This window comes from Trifolium pratense, linkage group LG7 (assembly GCF_020283565.1).
Source record: "Trifolium pratense cultivar HEN17-A07 linkage group LG7, ARS_RC_1.1, whole genome shotgun sequence".
NCBI classification, from domain to species: domain Eukaryota; kingdom Viridiplantae; phylum Streptophyta; class Magnoliopsida; order Fabales; family Fabaceae; genus Trifolium; species Trifolium pratense.
In genome coordinates this window covers 51,583,243-51,605,478 of record NC_060065.1, presented here as the reverse complement: position 1 = coordinate 51,605,478, position 22,236 = coordinate 51,583,243, and the positions used below count along the sequence as shown (strand labels likewise).

The 22,236-nt window shown below is 31.6% G+C and overlaps 4 protein-coding genes across 4 annotated transcripts; all 4 read left to right on the top strand.

Annotated features, from left to right (window-relative positions):
• The first annotated feature begins 252 nt into the window (after positions 1 to 252).
• LOC123896597 (alpha-L-arabinofuranosidase 1-like) lies at positions 253 to 2,249 on the top strand. Its single transcript, XM_045946968.1, has one exon. The coding sequence runs from the start codon at positions 285 to 287 to the stop codon at positions 2,247 to 2,249; it is 1,965 nt and encodes a 654-aa protein (XP_045802924.1). The 5' UTR covers positions 253 to 284.
• A 4,151-nt stretch (positions 2,250 to 6,400) lies between these two features.
• Positions 6,401 to 8,629, top strand: LOC123894716 (alpha-L-arabinofuranosidase 1-like). The gene is made up of 2 exons (XM_045944773.1): positions 6,401 to 8,260; positions 8,315 to 8,629. Exons 1-2 carry the CDS (start codon positions 6,487 to 6,489, stop codon positions 8,524 to 8,526), a joined length of 1,986 nt encoding a protein of 661 aa, XP_045800729.1. The 5' UTR covers positions 6,401 to 6,486; the 3' UTR covers positions 8,527 to 8,629.
• Positions 8,630 to 12,771: 4,142 nt separating this feature from the next.
• LOC123896596 (alpha-L-arabinofuranosidase 1-like) lies at positions 12,772 to 14,724 on the top strand. The gene has a single exon (XM_045946966.1). It carries the CDS (start codon positions 12,772 to 12,774, stop codon positions 14,722 to 14,724), a length of 1,953 nt encoding a protein of 650 aa, XP_045802922.1.
• Positions 14,725 to 17,447: 2,723 nt separating this feature from the next.
• LOC123894715 (early nodulin-like protein 2) lies at positions 17,448 to 19,047 on the top strand. Its single transcript, XM_045944772.1, has 2 exons — positions 17,448 to 17,689; positions 18,220 to 19,047. Exons 1-2 carry the CDS (start codon positions 17,515 to 17,517, stop codon positions 18,924 to 18,926), a joined length of 882 nt encoding a protein of 293 aa, XP_045800728.1. The 5' UTR covers positions 17,448 to 17,514; the 3' UTR covers positions 18,927 to 19,047.
• Positions 19,048 to 22,236: the final 3,189 nt, after the last annotated feature.

Sequence of the window (22,236 nt, the reverse complement as noted above, 5' to 3'; positions counted from 1 at the left end):
CCCTGTAATTTGTTTGGAAAAATTAAAACAAAAATAAATATTTCACTAAAAAACTATTTACCATACAAGGTGTGTCACAAATAGAAAAATACATGAATTAATATCATCCCATACAAAAGTCAAAGTAATTACAACACTACACCCAAACAAGATGCAACAATCAAGAATCTCAAATTCCTGAGCACGCGAGAGGATAGGTACACCATTGATAAAAATAAAAGCAGAAATCTTTAACATTAAATACGAGCTAACTCCATGAAAAATTATTTGCATCCTAAAACATTATGTATTTCTCACATTCCTTTAGCGGTTTACTTTTCTCTTTGATTGTGTGTTTGGTCATTTCTGAGTGCTATGCTGATACTAATGCTAATCCCAATGCTAGCCAGAACATATCAAAGTTAGTGATTGATGCAGGTTCTGGAAGAAATATTCCAGATACATTGTTTGGAGTATTTTATGAGGAGATTAATCATGCAGGAGCTGGGGGATTATGGGCAGAACTTGTGAATAATAGAGGCTTTGAAGGAGGAGTTCCTGCCAATCTTCCTCCCATTTATCCATGGAAAATTATTGGAGAGAATCAATCATCTATTACCGTATCAACTGATCTTTCCTCTTGTTTTGAGCGTAATAAAATTGCATTACGCATGGATATTCTATGTCAAGGAATATCTTGTCCAAGTGGTGGTGTTGGTATTTCCAATCCTGGTTATTGGGGCATGAATGTTGAACAAGGGAAAAACTACAAAGTAGTTTTCTTTGTTAGAGCACTTGGTCCAATTGATTTAGAAGTGTCATTTGTCGGAACAAACGATGGTATAAAATTGGGTTCAACGAACGTAAACGTCGATGGACTTAATGTTACAAAATGGAGTAGGATGGAGAGAATTATTAAAGCTACAGGTACAAATCATAATTCTAGTCTACAAATAACAACAACAAATAAAGGAGTATTATGGTTAGATCAAGTGTCAGCTATGCCTTTGGATACATATAAAGGTCATGGTTTCCGAAGTGATCTTTTTAAAATGGTGGCAGATTTGAAACCAAAATTTTTAAGATTCCCCGGTGGTTGTTATGTCGAGGGAGATTATATAAAAAATGCTTTTAGGTGGAAAGATTCAGTTGGGCCATGGGAAGAGAGAGCTGGTCACTTAGACGATATTTGGCATTATTGGAGTGACGATGGACTTGGTTATTTTGAGGGTCTTCAACTAGCAGAGGATCTTGGTGCATTACCTGTATGGGTGTTCAATAATGGTTTTAGCCATCACGATGAAGTTAGTACTGATGCAATTCAACCATTTGTGGATGAAGCTCTAGATGGCATTGAGTTTGCTAGAGGTCCTGCCACATCACGATGGGGTTCTCTTAGAGCTTCCATGGGACATCCTGAACCATTTAATTTGAGATTTGTTGCTATTGGAAATGAAGATTGTGGTAAAAAGTACTATGAAGGGAATTATATGAAATTCTATGAAGTTATACGACGTACTTATCCTGATATTCAGATGATATCAAACTGTGACGGTTCTGATGTACCACTAAACCATCCTGCAGATATCTATGATTACCATATTTATACAAATTCTCAAGACATGTTTTCCAAGCATACCAAGTTCGATAAGTCACCACGATCCGGTCCAAAGGCATTTGTTAGTGAGTATGCTGTTTGGAAGGAAGATGCAGGTGTTGGAAGTCTTTATGCAGCTGTTGCTGAAGCAGCATTCCTTATTGGAATTGAAAGGAATAGTGATGTAGTTAGTATGGTTTCCTATGCACCCCTCCTTTTAAACACAAACGATAGAGGGTGGATACCAGATGCAATTGTTTTTAACTCTTATCAGAGTTATGGAACTCCAAGTTATTGGGTTCAACGACTCTTTACTGAATCTAGTGGAGCAACCTTACTTAATTCAACTCTCGAAACTTCTTCTCCTGCAATTGTTGCATCAACAATTAAGTATAAAAATTCTCAAGATGGGAAAAATTATCTAAGAGTAAAGGTGGTAAACTTTGGAAAAGACATTGAGAATTTAGGAATTTCAATAAACGGCTTAAATACAAATGGGCAACCATCTGCTTCATCAATGGTGGTGCTTACATCCTCCAATATAATGGATGAAAATTCCTTCTCAGAGCCAATGAAGATTGTGCCTCGAAGAACAATATTCGGGAATGCAAGCAAGGACATGAATGTTAAACTTTCTCCTTATTCGGTTACATCATTGGATCTATTATTTTAAAATGTTAAGGTGAAATATTGCTTTATTTTTTGATAGAATAAGAGAAATGCATATATTTTTTGTAGATGAAATTTAGGTGAGGAGATGAAGCCCGAATCTAATAAAGAAGGAAAAATCTTAGGGCTAAAAAAACAATTACAAAAAATACATTTAATTTCCTTGAAGAGCACGGGTGGACTCAAAACGAAAACCTCTATATGTCTAGATTCAAGAAATGTATATATTTCTATTACATCTGTATATAAATTATTATTATTATTATTATTATTATTATTATTATTATTTAATATCATCATCATCATCTTTGAGAATCTAATTCTTGATCTTGTATATTTCTAGCTAGCACATATATTTTTATTGAAAAAACCGTTTAGTTAATATCAAGGTAATCAGAACCGGACCGGACATTAAACCGGCGTGCTTATGGGTTCAATGTTTAATAGGTCGGACCGAGGTTCAATCGGGTGGAACCGTTTTTTATTATATATATATATATATATATATTAAAATAATAATTACCATTGTTTTTTTAAAAAAATTATTCATCACATTTTATGTTGATTATTATATTTTACTTATGTTCTTTTTTGTCAAAAATAAAAGCAAAAGAACTATAATGTGAAGTTAATTACTATAGTAGATAGTAGACACCCCATAAAATAGATCTTGGGCCCATCTACAAAAGCCCTACCCACCGTTCAAAATTTTAGTAGAGTAAAAGGAAGAGAAATGTTAATTGTACAACTAATTTTGGACAATATTTCATACTCACATTATATTTTCACTCTTTCTCATTCTCTTTCACTTTATTGTTTTTTGTATTAGATGAAGAAGGAACAAAAAGTTGTTGCAAAATACTCCCTCCGTCTCAAAATATAAGCAAAAGTGGGTCAAATAAACTTGATGTATTTGGTTAAAGATTTGGACCAAATACATCTACTTTTGTTGACCAACTTTTGCTTATATTTTTGGACGGAGGGAGTAGTTGTACAAATAACACAACTCTAAAAGAAAATCCTACTTTATATTCTTTCAGCCGCCACCCCTATGTAGCTTATTCTTTTTTCTTTATCCGTTAAACTCAAACTCTATTACTCATCTCTTCTTCCTCCGTTTACAAACAATCATGAATCATAGTCACCCACACTACATTTTCCCTCATGTTTTAATTAGCAAAGATCAGGATGCAATACAAATGAGTTGTTTTTTTGAAGATCACCAAAAATATAATTTCTCTTCACTCCTTCCTTCTTCTCATACTCAAAAATTCTTTTTTTTTTCTTTTTTTTTTATTTAAGAAAAACAGACCAACCCGGTAAACTGCGTGAACCGCCGGTTTTACCCCGGTTTTCCCGGTTTCCAACCGATTTACGAGTTTATCTTCTGATTTTGTGCATGAGCAATTTCCAGGCTAAGTCGGACCGGATGCATGTGCGGTTCACGGTCCAATCGGTTAAACCGGCCGGTCCGGTTCGGTTTTTATTACCATGATTAATATGCATTATCACTTTTATATTCTTGATAAATTTTGGAAGAATTTAAGAAGGATTGCACAAATAATAATAATAATAATAATAATAATAAGGCTTAATTGCATATTTATTATTTAGTCTCTTATCTTTATTTTAGTTTTACGTTGGTCCTCTATGTTTTAAAAGTTTCTATTTGATCCTTTACATTCATTCTTTTTATTATATTTTGAGTTAATTTTGTCTATCTTTATGTTAAATTTTGAGTTGATTTCGTCTAAAACTTCCACATGACACCCTCCTAAGTTGTCTTCGTATGAAAATTTATTAGTTACATGGACGATTTAAACGGAAATTTGACTAAAATTAATGACTAATTTGAAACTTTTTAAACTTAAGGCTTTCACCAAATCAAATCAAAAGTAAGGCTTTCTTTCAAACTACACCAATTAATCATATTATCAAAAACCAACAGAATACTCAAATTCAGGATCAACCACAAACAAAATCGTGGAACTAAATTTACAATCAACCACACACATAACTTATAATATATTAAAGGCTTAATTAATAAAATGGTCCCTTAAAGATATTTTTGGTTTCAGATTGGTCCCTTAAAGAAAAAAATGTCCAAATAGGTCCCTTAAAGAAAAAAAAGTCTGAATAGGTCCCTTAAAGACATCTCTGTTAATCAGTTTGGTCCCTAAAAAGAGGTTTAAATAGGACCAAACTGATTAACGGATATGTCTTTAAGGGACCTATTCGGACTTTATTTTCTTTAAGGGACCTATTTGGATATTTTTTTCTTTAAGGGACCAATATGAAATCAAAAATATCTTTAAGGGGTCATTTTACTAATTAAGCCTATATTAAAATAGCACAGAAATGTAATAAAAATAGTCATGTCATCCCTTTTATTATTACTAGCGGCTAGACGGGCACGTTCCGTGCCCGCCTGTGTGATATCCGAATTTGTATTGTATTAAATTGTGTAAAAGATGATATTTTAGATTTTTTATGAATAGTTGTCTTTTGGAAAACAACAAATTAAGTTGGACAGAGACATATAAGTCAATGTGAAAACAACTTAATTGAAAAAATGAGAACAAAAAATGAAAGGATGGGAAAGGGGAGATATAGAAATTGAATGTTCATTAAGCAACATATTGATATTCATTGAAATTCTTCAACATACATTTTTCACACATTTTCTTTGTAATGCTTTTTGTGGCAGAGTGTATAATTACTCAATTGATTGCATGCGATGTTTTCTTTCCCGACATTGATTTTAAATATTCCACGGTCAATTGCACTATCGAACACTTAACGTTTCTTTTAGACTGAAAATTGTACCGTACAAATAAGAGAAGTGATGATTATGAAGGCAACATAAGTGTAAAGAATCGCTATGGCTAAATTGTACTTAAGAAATTTGAGATAGATTGTTGTTATATATAGCATCATCATAATATATCATTGCCTATCCACACATCTTATACAATTTGCATTGTTCTACACCCACTTAACTATAAAATGATATGATAGCTAGTAACAACCACAATATTTGTCCCGTCAACAAAGAAAAAAACCACAATATTTGTCGTAGTTGTTCACAGTATTACTAAATTATCCGGATAATTCTTAATAAAATAAATAATTAAAATAAGACAATAATAAATAATTGAAAATAAAACTATACACATAAGATAAGTTATTGAATAAATAATAAATTTAAAAGTTTTACTAAAATAGACATTTGAAGAAAACTGGGGTATTACAGGTTTCACTAGTACAGAAAGAGTTTTAACTACTGGCGAAATTGACTTTCCACGTCGGGTGGTGACCCGTCGTAAATACAGTCGTCGTTGTAAGTCTGGACTTTCCACGTCGGGTCGTTCAATACCCGACGTGGTATCCTAATTTTTTCAGTAACTTTTATTTAAAATTATGGGGATTCCACGTCGGTTTTACCAAATACCCGTAGTGAAATAAGAGTTTTTCACGTCGGTGAAACTGAATACCAGTAGTGGTATGTTTGGTTTCCAATTCTTTGCATGGAGGAGGAAGATTGTGTGAGTGGAATAAGTCATTAATATTTTGTAGCAGGGTCATTTATCCGTTATAGATAGAGTAGCGTAAGGATATGGTGAGCCCGTTGAGAGATCATTTATCCATTGTGAGTGAAGCTCTATGAGGATAATGCACTTTAATAAGGATGACAGAAGGGTTTTTGGACTTAAGACGTGAATGCACCATTAGTTTTATGGATCTTTAGGCAGTCAGAAACAATTTTAAACATGAGGTGTTAGCTGAGTGGTAAAGAACATAATCTTGTAACTTCAAGATACATAGTTCAAAATCATTGTGTCACTGTAATCAATATAAAAAAAGAATTGTATTTTTATTCAAGTCTATTTTCAAATTTCCTAAAAACATTTTTTTTGTGTCCTTTTCAATTCATTGCTTATCATAATTTTCATATAAAATTGTTCTACTATGTACATAAGAATTTTCCGTCAAAAAAAAAATGTACATAAGAATTAATTTTTGAAAACACAAATAAAAATATTAACTAAAAAGCTATTTACCGTACAAGGTGTGTTACAAATAGAAAAATACATGGGTTAATATCAACCCATAAAAAAGTCAAAACATGTACGACACGACACCCGAGAGGATAGGTACACCATTGATAAAAATAAAAACAGAAATCTTTAACATTAAATACGAGCTAACTCCATGAAAAATTATTTGCATCCTAAAACATTATGTATTTCTCACATTCCTTTAGCGGTTTACTTTTCTCTTTGATTGTGTGTTTGGTCATTTCTGAGTGCTATGCTGATATTAATGCTAATCCCAATGCTAGCCAGAACATATCAAAGTTAGTGATTGATGCAGGTTCTGGAAGAAATATTCCAGATACATTGTTTGGAGTATTTTATGAGGAGATTAATCATGCAGGAGCTGGGGGATTATGGGCAGAACTTGTGAATAATAGAGGCTTTGAAGGAGGAGTTGCTGCCAATCTTCCCCCCATTTATCCATGGAAAATTATTGGAGAGAATCAATCATCCATTACTGTATCAACTGATCTTTCCTCTTGTTTTGAGCGTAATAAAATTGCATTACGCATGGATATTCTATGTCAAGGAACATCTTGTCCAAGTGGTGGTGTTGGTATTTCCAATCCTGGTTATTGGGGCATGAATGTTGAACAAGGGAAAAGCTACAAAGTAGTTTTCTATGTTAGAGCACTTGGTCCAATTGATTTAGAAGTGTCATTTGTCGGAACAGACGATGGTGTAAAATTGGGTTCAACGAACGTAAACGTCGATGGACTTAATGTTACAAAATGGAGTAGGATGGAGAGAATTATTAAAGCTACAGGCACAAATCATAATTCTAGTCTACAAATAACAACAACAAATAAAGGGGTATTATGGTTAGATCAAGTGTCAGCTATGCCTTTGGATACATATAAAGGTCATGGTTTCCGAAGTGATCTTTTTAAAATGGTGGCAGATTTGAAACCAAAATTTTTAAGATTCCCTGGTGGTTGTTATGTCGAAGGAGATTATATAAAAAATGCTTTTAGGTGGAAAGATTCAGTTGGGCCATGGGAAGAGAGAGCTGGTCACTTAGACGACATTTGGCATTATTGGAGTGACGATGGACTTGGTTATTTTGAGGGTCTTCAACTAGCAGAGGATCTTGGTGCATTACCTGTATGGGTGTTCAATAATGGTTTTAGCCATCACGATGAAGTTAGTACTGATTTAATTCAACCATTTGTGGATGAAGCTCTAGATGGCATTGAGTTTGCTAGAGGTCCTGCCACATCACGATGGGGTTCTCTTAGAGCTTCCATGGGACATCCTGAACCATTTAATTTGAGATTTGTTGCTATTGGAAATGAAGATTGTGGTAAAAAGTATTATGAAGGGAATTATATGAAATTCTATGAAGTTATACGACGTACTTATCCTGATATTCAGATGATATCAAACTGTGACGGTTCTGATGTACCACTAAACCATCCTGCAGATATCTATGATTACCATATTTATACAAATTCTCAAGACATGTTTTCCAAGCATACCAAGTTCGATAAGTCACCACGATCCGGTCCAAAGGCATTTGTTAGTGAGTATGCTGTTTGGAAGGAAGATGCAGGTGTTGGAAGTCTTTATGCAGCTGTTGCTGAAGCTGCATTCCTTATTGGAATTGAAAGGAATAGTGATGTAGTTAGTATGGTTTCATATGCACCCCTCCTTTTAAACACAAACGATAGAGGGTGGATACCAGATGCAATTGTTTTTAACTCTTATCAGAGTTATGGAACTCCAAGTTATTGGGTCCAACGACTCTTTACAGAATCTAGTGGAGCAACCTTACTTAATTCAACTCTCCAAACTTCTTCTCCTGCAATTGTTGCATCAACAATTAAGTATAAAAATTCTCAAGATGGGAAAAATTATCTAAGAGTAAAGGTGGTAAACTTTGGAAAAGACATTGAGAACTTAGAAATTTCAATAAACGGTTCAAATACAAATGTACAACGATCTGCTTCATCAATAGTAAACTTTGGAAAAGACATCGAAAACTTAATGGACGGCTTAAATACAAATTTGCAACCATCTGCTTCATCAATGGTGGTGCTTACGTCCTCCAATATAATGGATGAGAATTCCTTCTCAGAACCAATGAAGATTGTGCCTCGAAGATCTGTATTTGGGGATGCAAGCAATGGCATGAATGTTAAACTTTCTCCTTATTCAGTTACATCGTTAGATCTATTATTTTAAATGTTATGGTGAAATATTGTTTTATTTTTTGTTAGAATAAGAGAAATGTATATATTTTTTAAATATGAAATTTAGGTGAGGAGATGATGCCCCAATTTAAGAAAGGAAAAACATTAGGACTGAAAAAACAATTACGTAAAAACACATTTACTTCCCTTCAAGAGCATTGGCGGAATCAAACCGTAAACCTCTACATTTCTAGATTCAAGAAATGTATATATTTCTATTACATATAAATTATTGTTATTATTTTTATCTTTGAGATAATCTAATTCTTGATCTTAGCCTATAACATCTTTTTGTTATTCTCTCTGTTAGGTAGGTGAGTTTTGCATTTTTTTTTAATTGTTTATGGCTTTTGAGAGCAGACTCGTTTCTATGATGGCCTATGGCCAAACTTATAATTTGAGCTTAATTTGAATTCTTAAAAAACATTGAATTCAACTGTTAAAATCTATTTTTTTTAATGAAATTAGTGTCATGTCAACAAGCACAAAAAAATAATTGACTCATTATCATTTTCGGGTGATTGTATTCCTCATCATTATCATTTTCGTCACATTGACTTTTTCTAATGCTACAATGCTTTGTTGGAAGTGTCGACTCTATAACTATATATCAAATGCAAGACTTTTGACAATATATATTCATGCTAGATGAAAAATCTTCATTTCTATATTTCTCAAAGTACAACATTACACCCTCCACTTTTAAAATATAAATAATTATTCCTAACGATGCATTATTGTAAATAGAAATTTAAAATATATTTGAATTAAAAATCTTCAAAATCTATTTAGGCATATTATTTGTAACCATTAAATTTTTTGGTATTTAGGGTCTGTTTGGAATAACTTATTTTTGAGATTATACAAAACAACTTATGCAAATAAATAAGTTTTTATTATGTTAATTTATAAGTTCCAACTAACAAAAATTGTATTTTTATAAGCTATTTTTTCATAATCTATCTTGACAAATTTATAATAATACATAAAAAAATTATTTATTTATATAAGTTATTTTGCATAAGCTCAAAAATAAGTATTTCAAACGGACTCATATTCATTTTATTTATTTTGACATATATAATATTAATATACCCCTAAAAAATTATTTCGGGACCCTAATTTAAAGGGGTCTAGGGCCATCGCCCTCATCTGCTTCCCTCGGTGTTGAGAGGTTCAAAATATGTGTGATGATGTACTCCATTTATAATTCTCCTGCATAATTTTGACACTATACTATCACTCACATATTAAGTTGCAGCGCACCTTACCTATCCTTTTATTTTTGTACAGCTATAACATGATTGTGTGGTAGAACACAAGATATTCCTAATTAACCAGAGAACGAACAATCAAGAAAAGATATTATAAAGATTCAATTTCTCCACAACCACCCATGCATAGAGGTTTTTATTCATGCATCAACAACGTTACATAAAGGACAATATTACAATTAAAGTACAACAAATTAAACACCAAGAAATTGGGCTCGATTGTTTAATGAGTTTCCCTTAAAACGAATCGTTCGGAAGAATTCAAATTTGATTTATGATGAAAACAATTATTAACTTGAGTTTACTTAATTACTTGCAGCCGAACTCTGAACTACCGGAGTCTCATTTCCTTGAAAACCAGAGAGTTAATACCAAAAAATATTAAACATGTTCATGAACTCCAAGTACGTGGATCATTGATTCAGGTGCTAGTCACCATATTTGCACACCACTCACTTGGTTTCATTCATATAATGAAATCAATCCTATTAGTGTTAGGTTGCCTAATGGTACTTCTGTTTATACTAAACATAGTGGTCTAGTGAAATTCACTAATAATTTTGTGTTGCACAATGTGTTATGCATACCAGAATTTTCAGTTAATTGGCTGTTTGTTTCTAGTTTGAGCCAGTTTTCAAATTACTCAGTTATTTTCAATAGTATGCAATGTGTAATTCAGGAGCACGGAACTTGGAAGACGATTGGTTCTGCTGAAGTTGTAGATGGATTGTATTACCTCAATCACAAGTTCAAGCCAGTTTATGTTTCTGCTATATCCAACAATGAACCTGCTATTTTCAACATTCCTAATAAAGCTCTATGGCATTTTAGATTAGGCCACTTGTCCTAATAAAGCTTCCAAACCTTATGAATTGATTCATTTTGACATTTGGGGTCCTCTTTCTATTAAATATGTTCATGGTTATACTTATTTCTTAACTGCAGTAGATGATTTTAGTAGATTTACATGGGTTACTTTAATGAAAACTAAAGCTGAAGACAAAGTGTTATAAATTTCATAAACTTGATTGAAACTCAAAATGAATGCAAAGTAAAGATTGTTCGAACTGATAATAGTCCTGAATTTTTAATACCAAATTTTTATCAGTCAAAAGGTGTAATGCTTCAAACTAGTTGTGTAGAGACACCTCAGCAAAATGGAAGGGTAGAAAGGAAACACCAGCATATATATACTCAATGTTGGCAGAGCCTTACTCTACCATATTTGCCTAAAGTTTTTGGTCCTATGCTGTCATTCATGCCACTTACATCATAAATAGAATACCTTCTCCTCTTTTACAAAACAAATCACCTTATGAACTTTTGCATAATCATTCACCTGATATGAACACTTTAAAAATCTTTGGTTCTCTTGCTTATGCTTCTACTTTACAAGCAAACAGAACAAAACTTGAACATAGGAGTAAAAAATGTATTTTCTTGGGGTACAAGCAAGGTGTGAAAGACACTATACTCTATGATCTATATTCTAAAGAATAAATTAGTAACTTTTGTGGTAATCGGTTTTAATATATTAGTAATAGATACATGAGTTTTGGTGTGGACTTTTCATAATACCAATAATACCCTTGATTTTTTTTAGTAGCAACAAAAATCTTTTATTAATAAACTCACCATAACATCATAAGACACAATTTTTTTTAGCAGCAAAAATCTTTTATTAACAAACTCACCATAACATAAGACATATATTTTTTTTTGACATAATTTTCATAAATATTGTTTGTTAGGGAATATTTCCTCACAAAATTAATGTCATGTGTTTGTGATGGATATGTTGTGACGGACTTATCCGCCACAGATTTCCTCACTGATGTAAAATTACAATACTTTGCCACTAATTTCATCACTATTAGTGAGAGATTTGATTCCCTCTCAAATTTCCGTCACTAATTTGCAGTTTTTTTTGTAGTGTGAATTGTCACCTTTATAGAAATAACGCATAACATTTTTATGGTAAAAAAAAATCAATATTATTGTGATATAGTATATAAAATATAAGACACATGGGTAACCATTTTATAAAATATTTATGAAGAAATTATAAGTAAATATTTAAAGTGAAATGAATTTACAATACAAATATAGATAAGGTAAATTTTATTTTACGCTACAAATATTAGCTCAATAGTAAGAGCTTATAACTTTGAGGTATAAAGTTTTGTTTTTTTTTTAAAAAAACTTGGTGACCGACTAATCTAAGGGGACCAATCCCACTTTCCACTTACGGGGGCCCATTTAAATCAGAGTTTTTTGCTCTGTATGGACTTTGAGGTATAAAGTTAAAAAAACTGCGTACCATTTTTTTTTGTTTACCATAATATTGGTACGAAGTTTCCATCGCCATTAGCGATTACTAATCTCCGTCAGAGAATCTATGGATATACAAGGTGGGTTCTCTCATTTCAATCAAAATTTCTCCATACACATGAACTACTATTGAATCTCTGATCACATGCTTAATGGAACCAAGACTCTTATAATTTGGACCAGTTCATTGTTGGTAAACTCGTACCACTTTAATCATTGTGTGTATCAGAATTTTAATTTTAAATTGTTTTTTCTTTTGGTGAAAATTTTAAATTGTTCTACTTAGAGCATAATATTTTTTTAATTTTAAAACACCAAAAAAATTATATTATTCACCAAAAATCTACTTACCGTACAAGTGTGTCACAAATATAAAATTACAACAGTTAATTGTTTTGAACGGAAAACTACTAGAGTTAATATCAAACCATTCAAAAGTCAAAGGAATTACAACATCCATACAAAGCAATACAAAACTATTACTCCTAAACACCCGAGAAGATAGGTACACCATTCATAAAAATAAAAAAATAAAAAAAAAAACTAAAATATTCCATGATTAAAAAAAATAAAAATATATTGGACATTTTATTTAAGCCAACTCCACGACAAATTATTGACATCCTGAAACAATGAATTTGTTACATTCTTTTAGTGTTTTTTTTATTGTGTGTTTGCTGATTTCTGAATGTCACGCTGATGCTAATGCTAATGTTAATGCTAGTTGCATCGTATCAAAACTAGCGATTGATGCAAGTTCTGGAAGGCATATTCCAGATACATTGTTTGGAGTATTTTATGAGGAGATTAATCATGCAGGAGCTGGGGGAATATGGGCTGAACTTGTGAGTAATAGAGGTTTTGAAGCAGGAGCTAGCTCCGATGGTTCCATTTATCCGTGGAAAATTATTGGAGAGAATCAATCATCAATTGTTGTATCGACTGATCGTTCTTCTTGTTTTGAACGTAATAAGGTTGCATTACGCATGGATATTCTTTGTCAAGGCAAATCTTGTCCACAAGCTGGTGTTGGTATCTCCAATCCTGGTTATTGGGGAATGAACATCGAAGAAGGGAAAACGTATAAAGTAGTCTTCTATGTTAGATCACTTGGTCCAATTGATTTACAAGTTTCATTTATCGGATCAGACGATGGTGCAAAATTAGGTTCAAAAAAAATAATGGCTCATGGACTTAATGTTACACAATGGAGTAGGATGGAGAGAACAATTAAGGCTAAAGGTTCGAATCATAATTCAAGTCTACATATAACAACAAAAAATAAAGGGGTAATATGGTTAGATCAAGTGTCAGCTATGCCTTTGGATACACATAATGGTCATGGTTTTCGAAATGATCTTTTTAAAATGGTGGCAGATTTGAAACCAAAATTTTTCAGGTTTCCTGGTGGTTGTTATGTTGAAGGAGATTTTATAAAAAATGCTTTTAGGTGGAAAGATACAGTTGGACCATGGGAAGAGAGACCTGGTCACTTAAATGACATTTGGCATTATTGGAGTGATGATGGACTTGGTTATTTTGAGGGTCTACAATTGTCAGAAGATCTTGGTGCGTTACCTATATGGGTGTTTAATAACGGTCTTAGCCACCATGATGAAGTTGGTCCTTCTTCAATTCAGCCATTTGTGCAAGAAGCTCTAGAAGGTATTGAGTTTGCTAGAGGTTCTGCCACGTCACGATGGGGTTCTCTTAGAGCTTCCATGGGACATCCTCAACCATTTAATTTGAGATATGTTGCTATCGGAAATGAAGATTGTGGTAAATTATACTATGAAGAAAATTATAAAATATTCTATGATGCTATAAGGCATACTTATCCTGATATTCAAATGATCTCAAACTGTGATGCATCTGATCTTCCACTAAAGCACCCAGCAGATATCTATGATTACCATATTTATACAAGTTCTAACGACATGTTTTCCAAGTATACCAAGTTTGATAAGTCACCGCGATCTGGTCCAAAGGCATTTGTTAGTGAGTATGCTGTTTGGAGGGAAGATGCTGGTCATGGAAGTTTGTATGCAGCCGTGGCTGAAGCTTCATTCCTTATTGGAATTGAAAAAAATAGTGATGCAGTAAGCCTAGTTTCATATGCACCCCTCCTTTCCAACGTAAATGACAATGGGTGGATACCAGATGCAATTTTTTTTAACTCTCATCAAAGTTATGGAACTCCGAGTTATTGGCTACAACAACTCTTTATTGAATCTAGTGGAGCAACCTTTCTTAATTCAACTCTCCAAAGTTCATCTACCTCAATTGTTGCATCCGCCATTCAGTATAAAAATTGTAAAGATGGACACAATTATATAAGAGTAAAAGTAGTAAATTTTGGTAACACCACTGAGAGCTTAGGGATGTCAATAAACGGCTTACAAACAAATGTGCAACCAACTGGTTCTTCAATGGTGGTACTTACATCCTCAAATAAAATGGACGAGAATTCCTTCTCGGAGCCAATGAAGATTGTGCCTCAACGATCTTCTCTTGCGAATGCAAACAAGGACATGAATGTTGAACTTCCTCCTTATTCAGTTACATCATTTGATTTATTAATTTAAATTAATGTGGTGGAATGTTGCTTTATTTTTTTTTATAAGATGGTAGAGAGAGAGAGGAGGGATTAAATTACACCAGTGTAACAGTTGAGTGATGTTACATCGCTCAATAACGCTTTAACGAATACAAATTTTACAAAATCTTCTGTTAGATTGACAGTTTATATCATATAGATTATCCATGTTAAGGTTTACAAAAATTTAAAATTGTTTGATATGTTATTGAGATCAATCAAGATTAACGGTTTATGTGTTTTTATTAAATACCGTCAATCTTGATCTTCCTCAATAACATATCAAACGATTTTAGATTTTTATAAAACTTAATATAGATGATCTATAACACATAAACTTTCAATCTAACAGTGAATTTTGTAAAATTTGTATTCATTAAAGCGTTATTGAGCGGTGTAACATTACTCAACTGTTATACGGGTGTAATTTGATCTCTCCCCCCCGATATATATATATGAGGATGTATCATATGAGAATGACAAAGTTATATGAGAATGATGAGAATGAATAGGAGTCGTTGGATTAAAAATGAAGGGCTTAGATTAAAATATGACTTAAATGACTCACTGTATGTAATCCAATCCTTCTTTCTCCACACCAAAACACAGAACGGTTCCTCCTTCTCCTTTGTTGCCATCTGTCACCGGCAACCATCTCACTCCCGGCGACCCATCTCTCTCCGGCGGCCGTCTCTCACTCTCTACGCAAGATGTGCATATTCTCCTATTCCTCTTTTGATTTCTCTGCCAAAAATTCCCTTTTTTATGTGTTTCTATTTCAATAGTTCTAGATCTTAAAATAAAATAGTTTTGGACAAATCTACTTTAGATGATGATTTTGGCAAAGGATGGAAGATGTACAAAATGATTTCTTCTTCCACGTATTCTTTCTTCTTTTGTTTTTCTTTCTTTTTTTCAATTTAAAATTTTCTGGATCTAGGAATTCTTTGATTATAATTTATGAGGGTGGTGTAAAATTGATATGAAAGATTATGTGAATGAAATTAGTTTTTTATGTGAATTAGATTGAAATTTGAAATTGCAACCCATATAATGAAGAAGAAGTGCAGGAGAGAGAGCAGGGAATGTAGCGAGAGAGAGAGAGGAGAGAGAGAGAGAGAGTGAGGGAGAGAAATTTGGCGGTCGGAAACAAGACGAACGCTGGAGATAGAGCAAGAAAAACGTCCGCCGGAATTGAGAAGAAGAAGGTGGCGGCTGGAAAGCAGTTGTCGGCCGAAAAGGAGAAGGAACGGGAAAGACAATGGGAAGAAGAAGAAGAAGAAACGCGGCTACTAGAAGAAGATGAAAGGGAAAATGAGTATAAATATAAAAGTAATAGTAATAGAGTAAAAGTAATAGTAATAGAGTAAGAGAGGCACATAATGAGGTTTTTTAATCTTACCCATCCATTTTTGATCCAATGGCTATTATTTCATTCTCATATTCTCATATATCTTTACCATTCTCATGATCTATATATATATACTACCTCCGTCCCTAATTATAAGACCCTGTTCATTTACCTTGTTTTGACTGTATTTTTTTAATAATATATAAATATAAATATTAGCATATAAGATTCGTTCAATTTGTTTTGATGAGTATTTTCAAAATATTAAATTTTTATAATTTTTACTAATAGACAATTAAAGATATTAGTTATTAAAATTGTGTATTGACGTACATGCAGTTATCAAACTGCAAAATCTTATAATTAGGGACGGGGTAGTATATAGCATGATGGATGAACGATATTTGAAACGGTATATCGATTGGCATTCAAAAGAAATTACCTAAAATATCGATTGAAAAGTTGTATGAGAAAAAAGATAAAAAAAGATTAAAAAAAGATAAAAAAATAAAACAAATTTTAGTTTAGTATATGAATGAATGAAGTTTGTTTTACCGTAAATAGAATTAAGAAATCGTAACCAAAAAAAAGAATTAAGAAATCTTTCAGATGTTCCAAATCCAATAAAAAATTATGCAAGATTAGGATCGATTATAAGTTATCCTAATCCTTCCATTGCTCACCCTTGTCCTCTATTAATTATTTTTTTGACTAACCCCTATATGTTTTTGTTTTTTGGGTGTTTTTAACATGTGCATATAGGGCACATGTTAAGATATTTTAATATAGAAATTTAACATTTAATAATATAAAAATTTAATGCTTAAAAAATTAAAATTTAATGCTTCAACATTTAATATTTTCTATTTTTGTTTCCTTAACATGTGCCCTTGGTGCACATGTTAACATTCTCCTTCTTTTTGGTAAAAATACATTGAATATCAACTTTTTTTCCTTTTGATAATTGAATCAACCTTCTTTGAAAATTGTGATCACATTAATTACATATATATCTTATAAAAATGGAAATCGATCGTTTTTTTTCTAGAAAGAAATAAAATTTAAAAAAGGAATTATTTTTTGACAAAATATTTAAAAAAAGAAATTAGTATTTTTTTTTTTGACGGCAGAAAGGAATTACTAGTACTTTAGAAATACAAAAAAGGAATTAGTTTAAATTAAAAATAGAGGAAAAAGAGGAAAGTATAGCATTTGTGATATGATAATAATAAGTTATTATTAATAACAATAAGTATAGGAAAACGCGGAAATTAATAACAAAACGGTCACCTCTATCTTACCTCACTATATATAAACACCCTTCACTCTTTTCACTTCTCAACTCAATTAGAATCATCACACTATAATTCTCTCCAAAAAATACATAGCTATATTTTATACTAGTTTTAAATATTGAGAATTTATTCAATGGATATGATGAGGGCTAATTTTGTTTTGATTATGTCAATGATCATGCTTAGTTTTTCATTGTCATATGGTTACAAATTTAACGTTGGTGGCAACGATGGTTGGGCAGTGAAACCTTCAAAATGGTATGGTCAATGGGCTGAGAATAATAGGTTCCTAATCAACGATACACTTTGTAAGTTTAAAGTTTCAATTTTTTCTTTGATTTTTTTTTTTTATATCTTAAATCTCAATACTTTATATATCAATCATAAATTGAGTAGTTTTCTCTTATGAAACAACCATAATTTAGTATAAAAACTATAGTAAAAATCAAAACTTTGCATACATGATAATATTTCTCTATGAAGGTTTTTTTGGGTTATGAAGCAATCGATAATTTTGTATGATAAAAGTCAAAACTTGGGTTGGTTTTATTTTCTTTAATTGTTATAAGTTTTCTAAAATTTTGCAGTGATGATTGGTTTGGATAGTATGTTATAATTCTTAGCTGGGTTGAATCCCAGCTCATTGTAAACAAAAAAAAATTACAATTTCTTTTTGGTTAAAATTGTTTACAAAATCATATCTTTTGAGTCTTTCTTTTGCAGTTTAGATGGGTAAGTTTTTGAGATTAAAGTCTAATATTTGATCCAAAAAATTATTCTATGATAAAAACTATTGATTTTATGTAATTTTTGGTGACGATGTTTATTGGTCATGCAGATTTTAAGTATACCAAGGGATCTGATTCAGTGTTGGTGGTAAGCAAAAAAGACTACTACTCATGCAACATAGGGAATGCGATCCAGAAATTGGACGGTGGAGATTCAACTTTCACATTTGACAAATCAGGTCCTTTTTTCTTCATTAGTGGAAACGTTGAAAATTGCAAACAGGGTGAAAAATTGATCGTTGTTGTTTTGTCACCAAATCATCGTAAACAAGGTCCATCATCAGCACCTTCACCATCATGGAGTTCCCCGTCACCGGCATCGACACCTGTATCGAATGCTCCTTCACCAACATCAAGGGCTCCTACACCGGCATTGACTCCTTCACTGACACCTAAATCAAGTGCTCCTTCACCAACAACGAAGGCTCCTTCACCTGCATTGACTCCAGCACGGACACCAAAATCAAATGCTCCTTCACCAACATCTAAGGCTCCTTCACCTGCATTGACTCCAGCATCGACACCTAAATCAAATGCTCCTTCACCAACATCGAAGGCTCCTTCACCAACATCGACTCCGGCATCCAATGCTCCTTCACCAACATCAAAGACTCCTTCACCATTATATACACCACCATCGGATGTTCCTTCACCAAAATCTCCGGCCCCATCTCCTGATCATTCGGGTTCTACTAGGTTCGGTGGTTTTGGTGTTGGATTGGTGGTTGCCTTGATCATTGGAAGCTTTGCTATTTAAAATGTTAATTATGGTGCATTCATACAAATCTAATTCTTATTTTGTGTTTCTAAGTTGAATTCTGCCGGCTGTATTTTGTTTAGTTTGTGGTTTGAACTTTACTATAATTTGTGTTTGAATTTTATGGAATATACTTAATTGTTTCTTTGAAAATTGTTCTATTATTCAATTTTGTTTTAATTATTGAAAATTAGTGATTTTTTTTTTTTAAACATGAAAGTTAGTGACTTGAAAAATTCTTGACAGATTTTTTATGTTCATGATAATTCCAATGAGTAACCAAATATTACAAATACTTTTATTGTTGTGAAATTTTCTTTGGTCAAATTAACAAATAAATGTAATTTTCTTTGGTCAAACAAATAAATGAAATTTTGGATGTTGTGTAAATTTTTCTTGATGCATCGAATCAAAAATATCATTGACCCTTTTAAAAACTAACTCCAAAAATATCTAGATCATATTATATAAATTAAGATCATATCTCTATTATATAGTACATATTATAATTTTATATGGTAATTAATTTCTTAATTTATGTCAAATAAATATGATAAATTTTAAATTGCTATACATAGTATAGTACTATAATTTTATTCTCTATAAAAAAAAAGTTGTATAATTTTATACTATAATAATTATTTTATTTTTATGAATATTTTATTTTTTGACGCAATGAATATTTTATTTTTTGAAGAAGTCGTAGTTTATTTTTTTAATAAATTTTTTTTCTTTTATTTAACATTGCTTTTTCTCTTGTGTAAAAAAAAAAATTGCTTTTTCTCAACAAATTATTCAAATAAAGGGGCTTCTATGTGCTTTGGCGGTGGTGGATCTTTAGAGTCATAGAGACAAGAATCGTAAGGAATACTCCATGTAAGAGTTATTATTGATTTTTATTGTAAAAAAAAAGTTATTTATTTATTTATTTTGATTTTTATAAAATTTATTTACTTTTTTTGACAAATAAAATTTATATATTTTCTGACATCAAATTTATTTATTTTTAAATGACAAAAAAATATGTAAGAGTTATTATTAATAATCACAATCGTTGAATAATATTAAGTAATCATATTTCATCAAATAATATTAAGATTGAAAACTAATATTTCAAATAAAATTTAATTCTGGAGTTGATGAATCCCTTCTTCTATTTCATTTTATATAGAAAATTTAAAAATAATTATTTTATTTTGTTTGTTTAAATGGATTAATTGATGACGTACTTAATTTTACAAAATTGATGACTGCCACATGTTTTTCTACGAGTACATTGACTACATTTTTCTATTTTAATTATTTGAAACGACATTGACTTATTTTCTTTTTATTTTTTTGGTACAAAAGGACAATGACTAGGTTTTTTGAAAGCAAAAGGACATTGACTAGCTAGTTATTTTACTTAATTTTTTTACTAATAGTTATTTTATTTGATGACTAGTATATATAAATTTGTTGACGTACTTATTTTATAAGCTACTAGTTCTAAAATAGGGATGCAGATTTGCTGCAGTAATTTTTCACACAGTTTTCACGCAGTTTTGATTCTGGCCGTTGATTGTTGATCGGACGATCCAGATCAACGCAGTTATAAAATCACTTAAATCAATCTTGATCACACAGTTTAGATCGGACGGCTGTAATTTAAAACAGCGTGAAAACTGTGGGAAACCAAACAGCAGGAAATCTGTTTCCCTAAAATAGCAACACATGTAACTTGAATGTGCAAGTGAAATATTATAAAAAATGCGCGGATCAAACACATAAGATATTAATATCCATCCCAAATATCTTATAAAAAAAAATAAAATATCCATCCCAAATACGTCTTAGAATCCGCCCGTATTTATGTTAAATTTTATTTTTACCTCCCTTAAATTAAAACTTTAATTGTATTTCACTATTTATTTTACTTTTAAGGGGAGCATTAAACCCAAAATAATATTACTACCAAAACTTTATTTCTTCTGAAAATATTCTTAAGTCTTACTCTTACCTAAACTCAAATATGACGTCTATGTCATAAAAACAATATTCAAAATAAAAAGTTCCCACTAAAATTTAATATCACTTAATTGCATAACACCGGCATGAGCAATATGCTTATGAGACCTTTTGGGTGTCAACTCTTTATTAAGTGGATCCGCAACCATATGATGTTTGATTGTTTATACCTATGTAGACAATTGTTCAATCTTAAGTTACTTATATCGTGTTTTCTTCATTAAAAAAATACAATTCTTATTTTAAGAATTTTATTAAAATTGTGTTTGACCCTATTTCTCTTTAAAAGAAGTAGATAAATAGAAAATAAGTAGGGACAAACGCACACATATCACATATAGTTAAATAAACTTATAAAAATATTTAACACTCATTATGAAATAAAAAAATAAACTAGATTCCTTCTGTCAGCCCGACCTATTTTCTTGCCAAAATATTTTTTTTTGTCAATTATTCTACTGGTTATAAATTTCACTCTTAAGATGGATAAATGTGGTGTTTAGGTTCGAACCCCGACCCCGACCCCTACATATAAAATACAATATCTCTTATCAATTGAGCTAAGTTCATATGAGACACTTAAACATTTTATTTACCAAAGAAAAAACTCTAAAAAAATCACACTACTCATGACTCATCCCACTAATCGAATTTTTACCTAACTGAATAAGAAACAGAATCGCTATTTATGTGTTAGTTTGAATCTCATCACAACTTAAGAATTTGACTGAGATTATCACCACAACCATCCCAAGTTTTTCTTTATTTAATAACATATTAATCATGATATACATAGATAAATTAAAGAGATTAGATAAAAATGGAGCAAGAAACGGACACTACACATGTTACACCAACCTTAAAATAAGTTAAAGCATATGAATAATTCCCCTTTACTTCAACAAATTACACCTCCTTTCATCTCAAACCCAAGTTTAATTTGTTACATGGGTACTAATCAACTTTTAATAATTTTCTTTGCCTTCATCTTAATCTTGCCAATGAAATCTATGTCCTCAAAATCATACAACCAATTTTCAAGTTTTCCTATACTTGATATCGATGCATCGAAGATATGTGACGGCGCATTGGGAGAATGTATCCATGAAGGTATGAATAGAAGAAATTTAGCTGGAAATGGAAGGTACATAAGTTATGATGCTCTTAAAAAAGATAGTGCCCCGTGTAATCGTCGCGGAAATTCTTATTATGGTTGTGGTGGTTCCGGAGAGGCTAATCCATATCGTCGTGGATGTACCAAAGTTACACATTGTGCTAGAGATACAGATTGAGTAGTTAATTT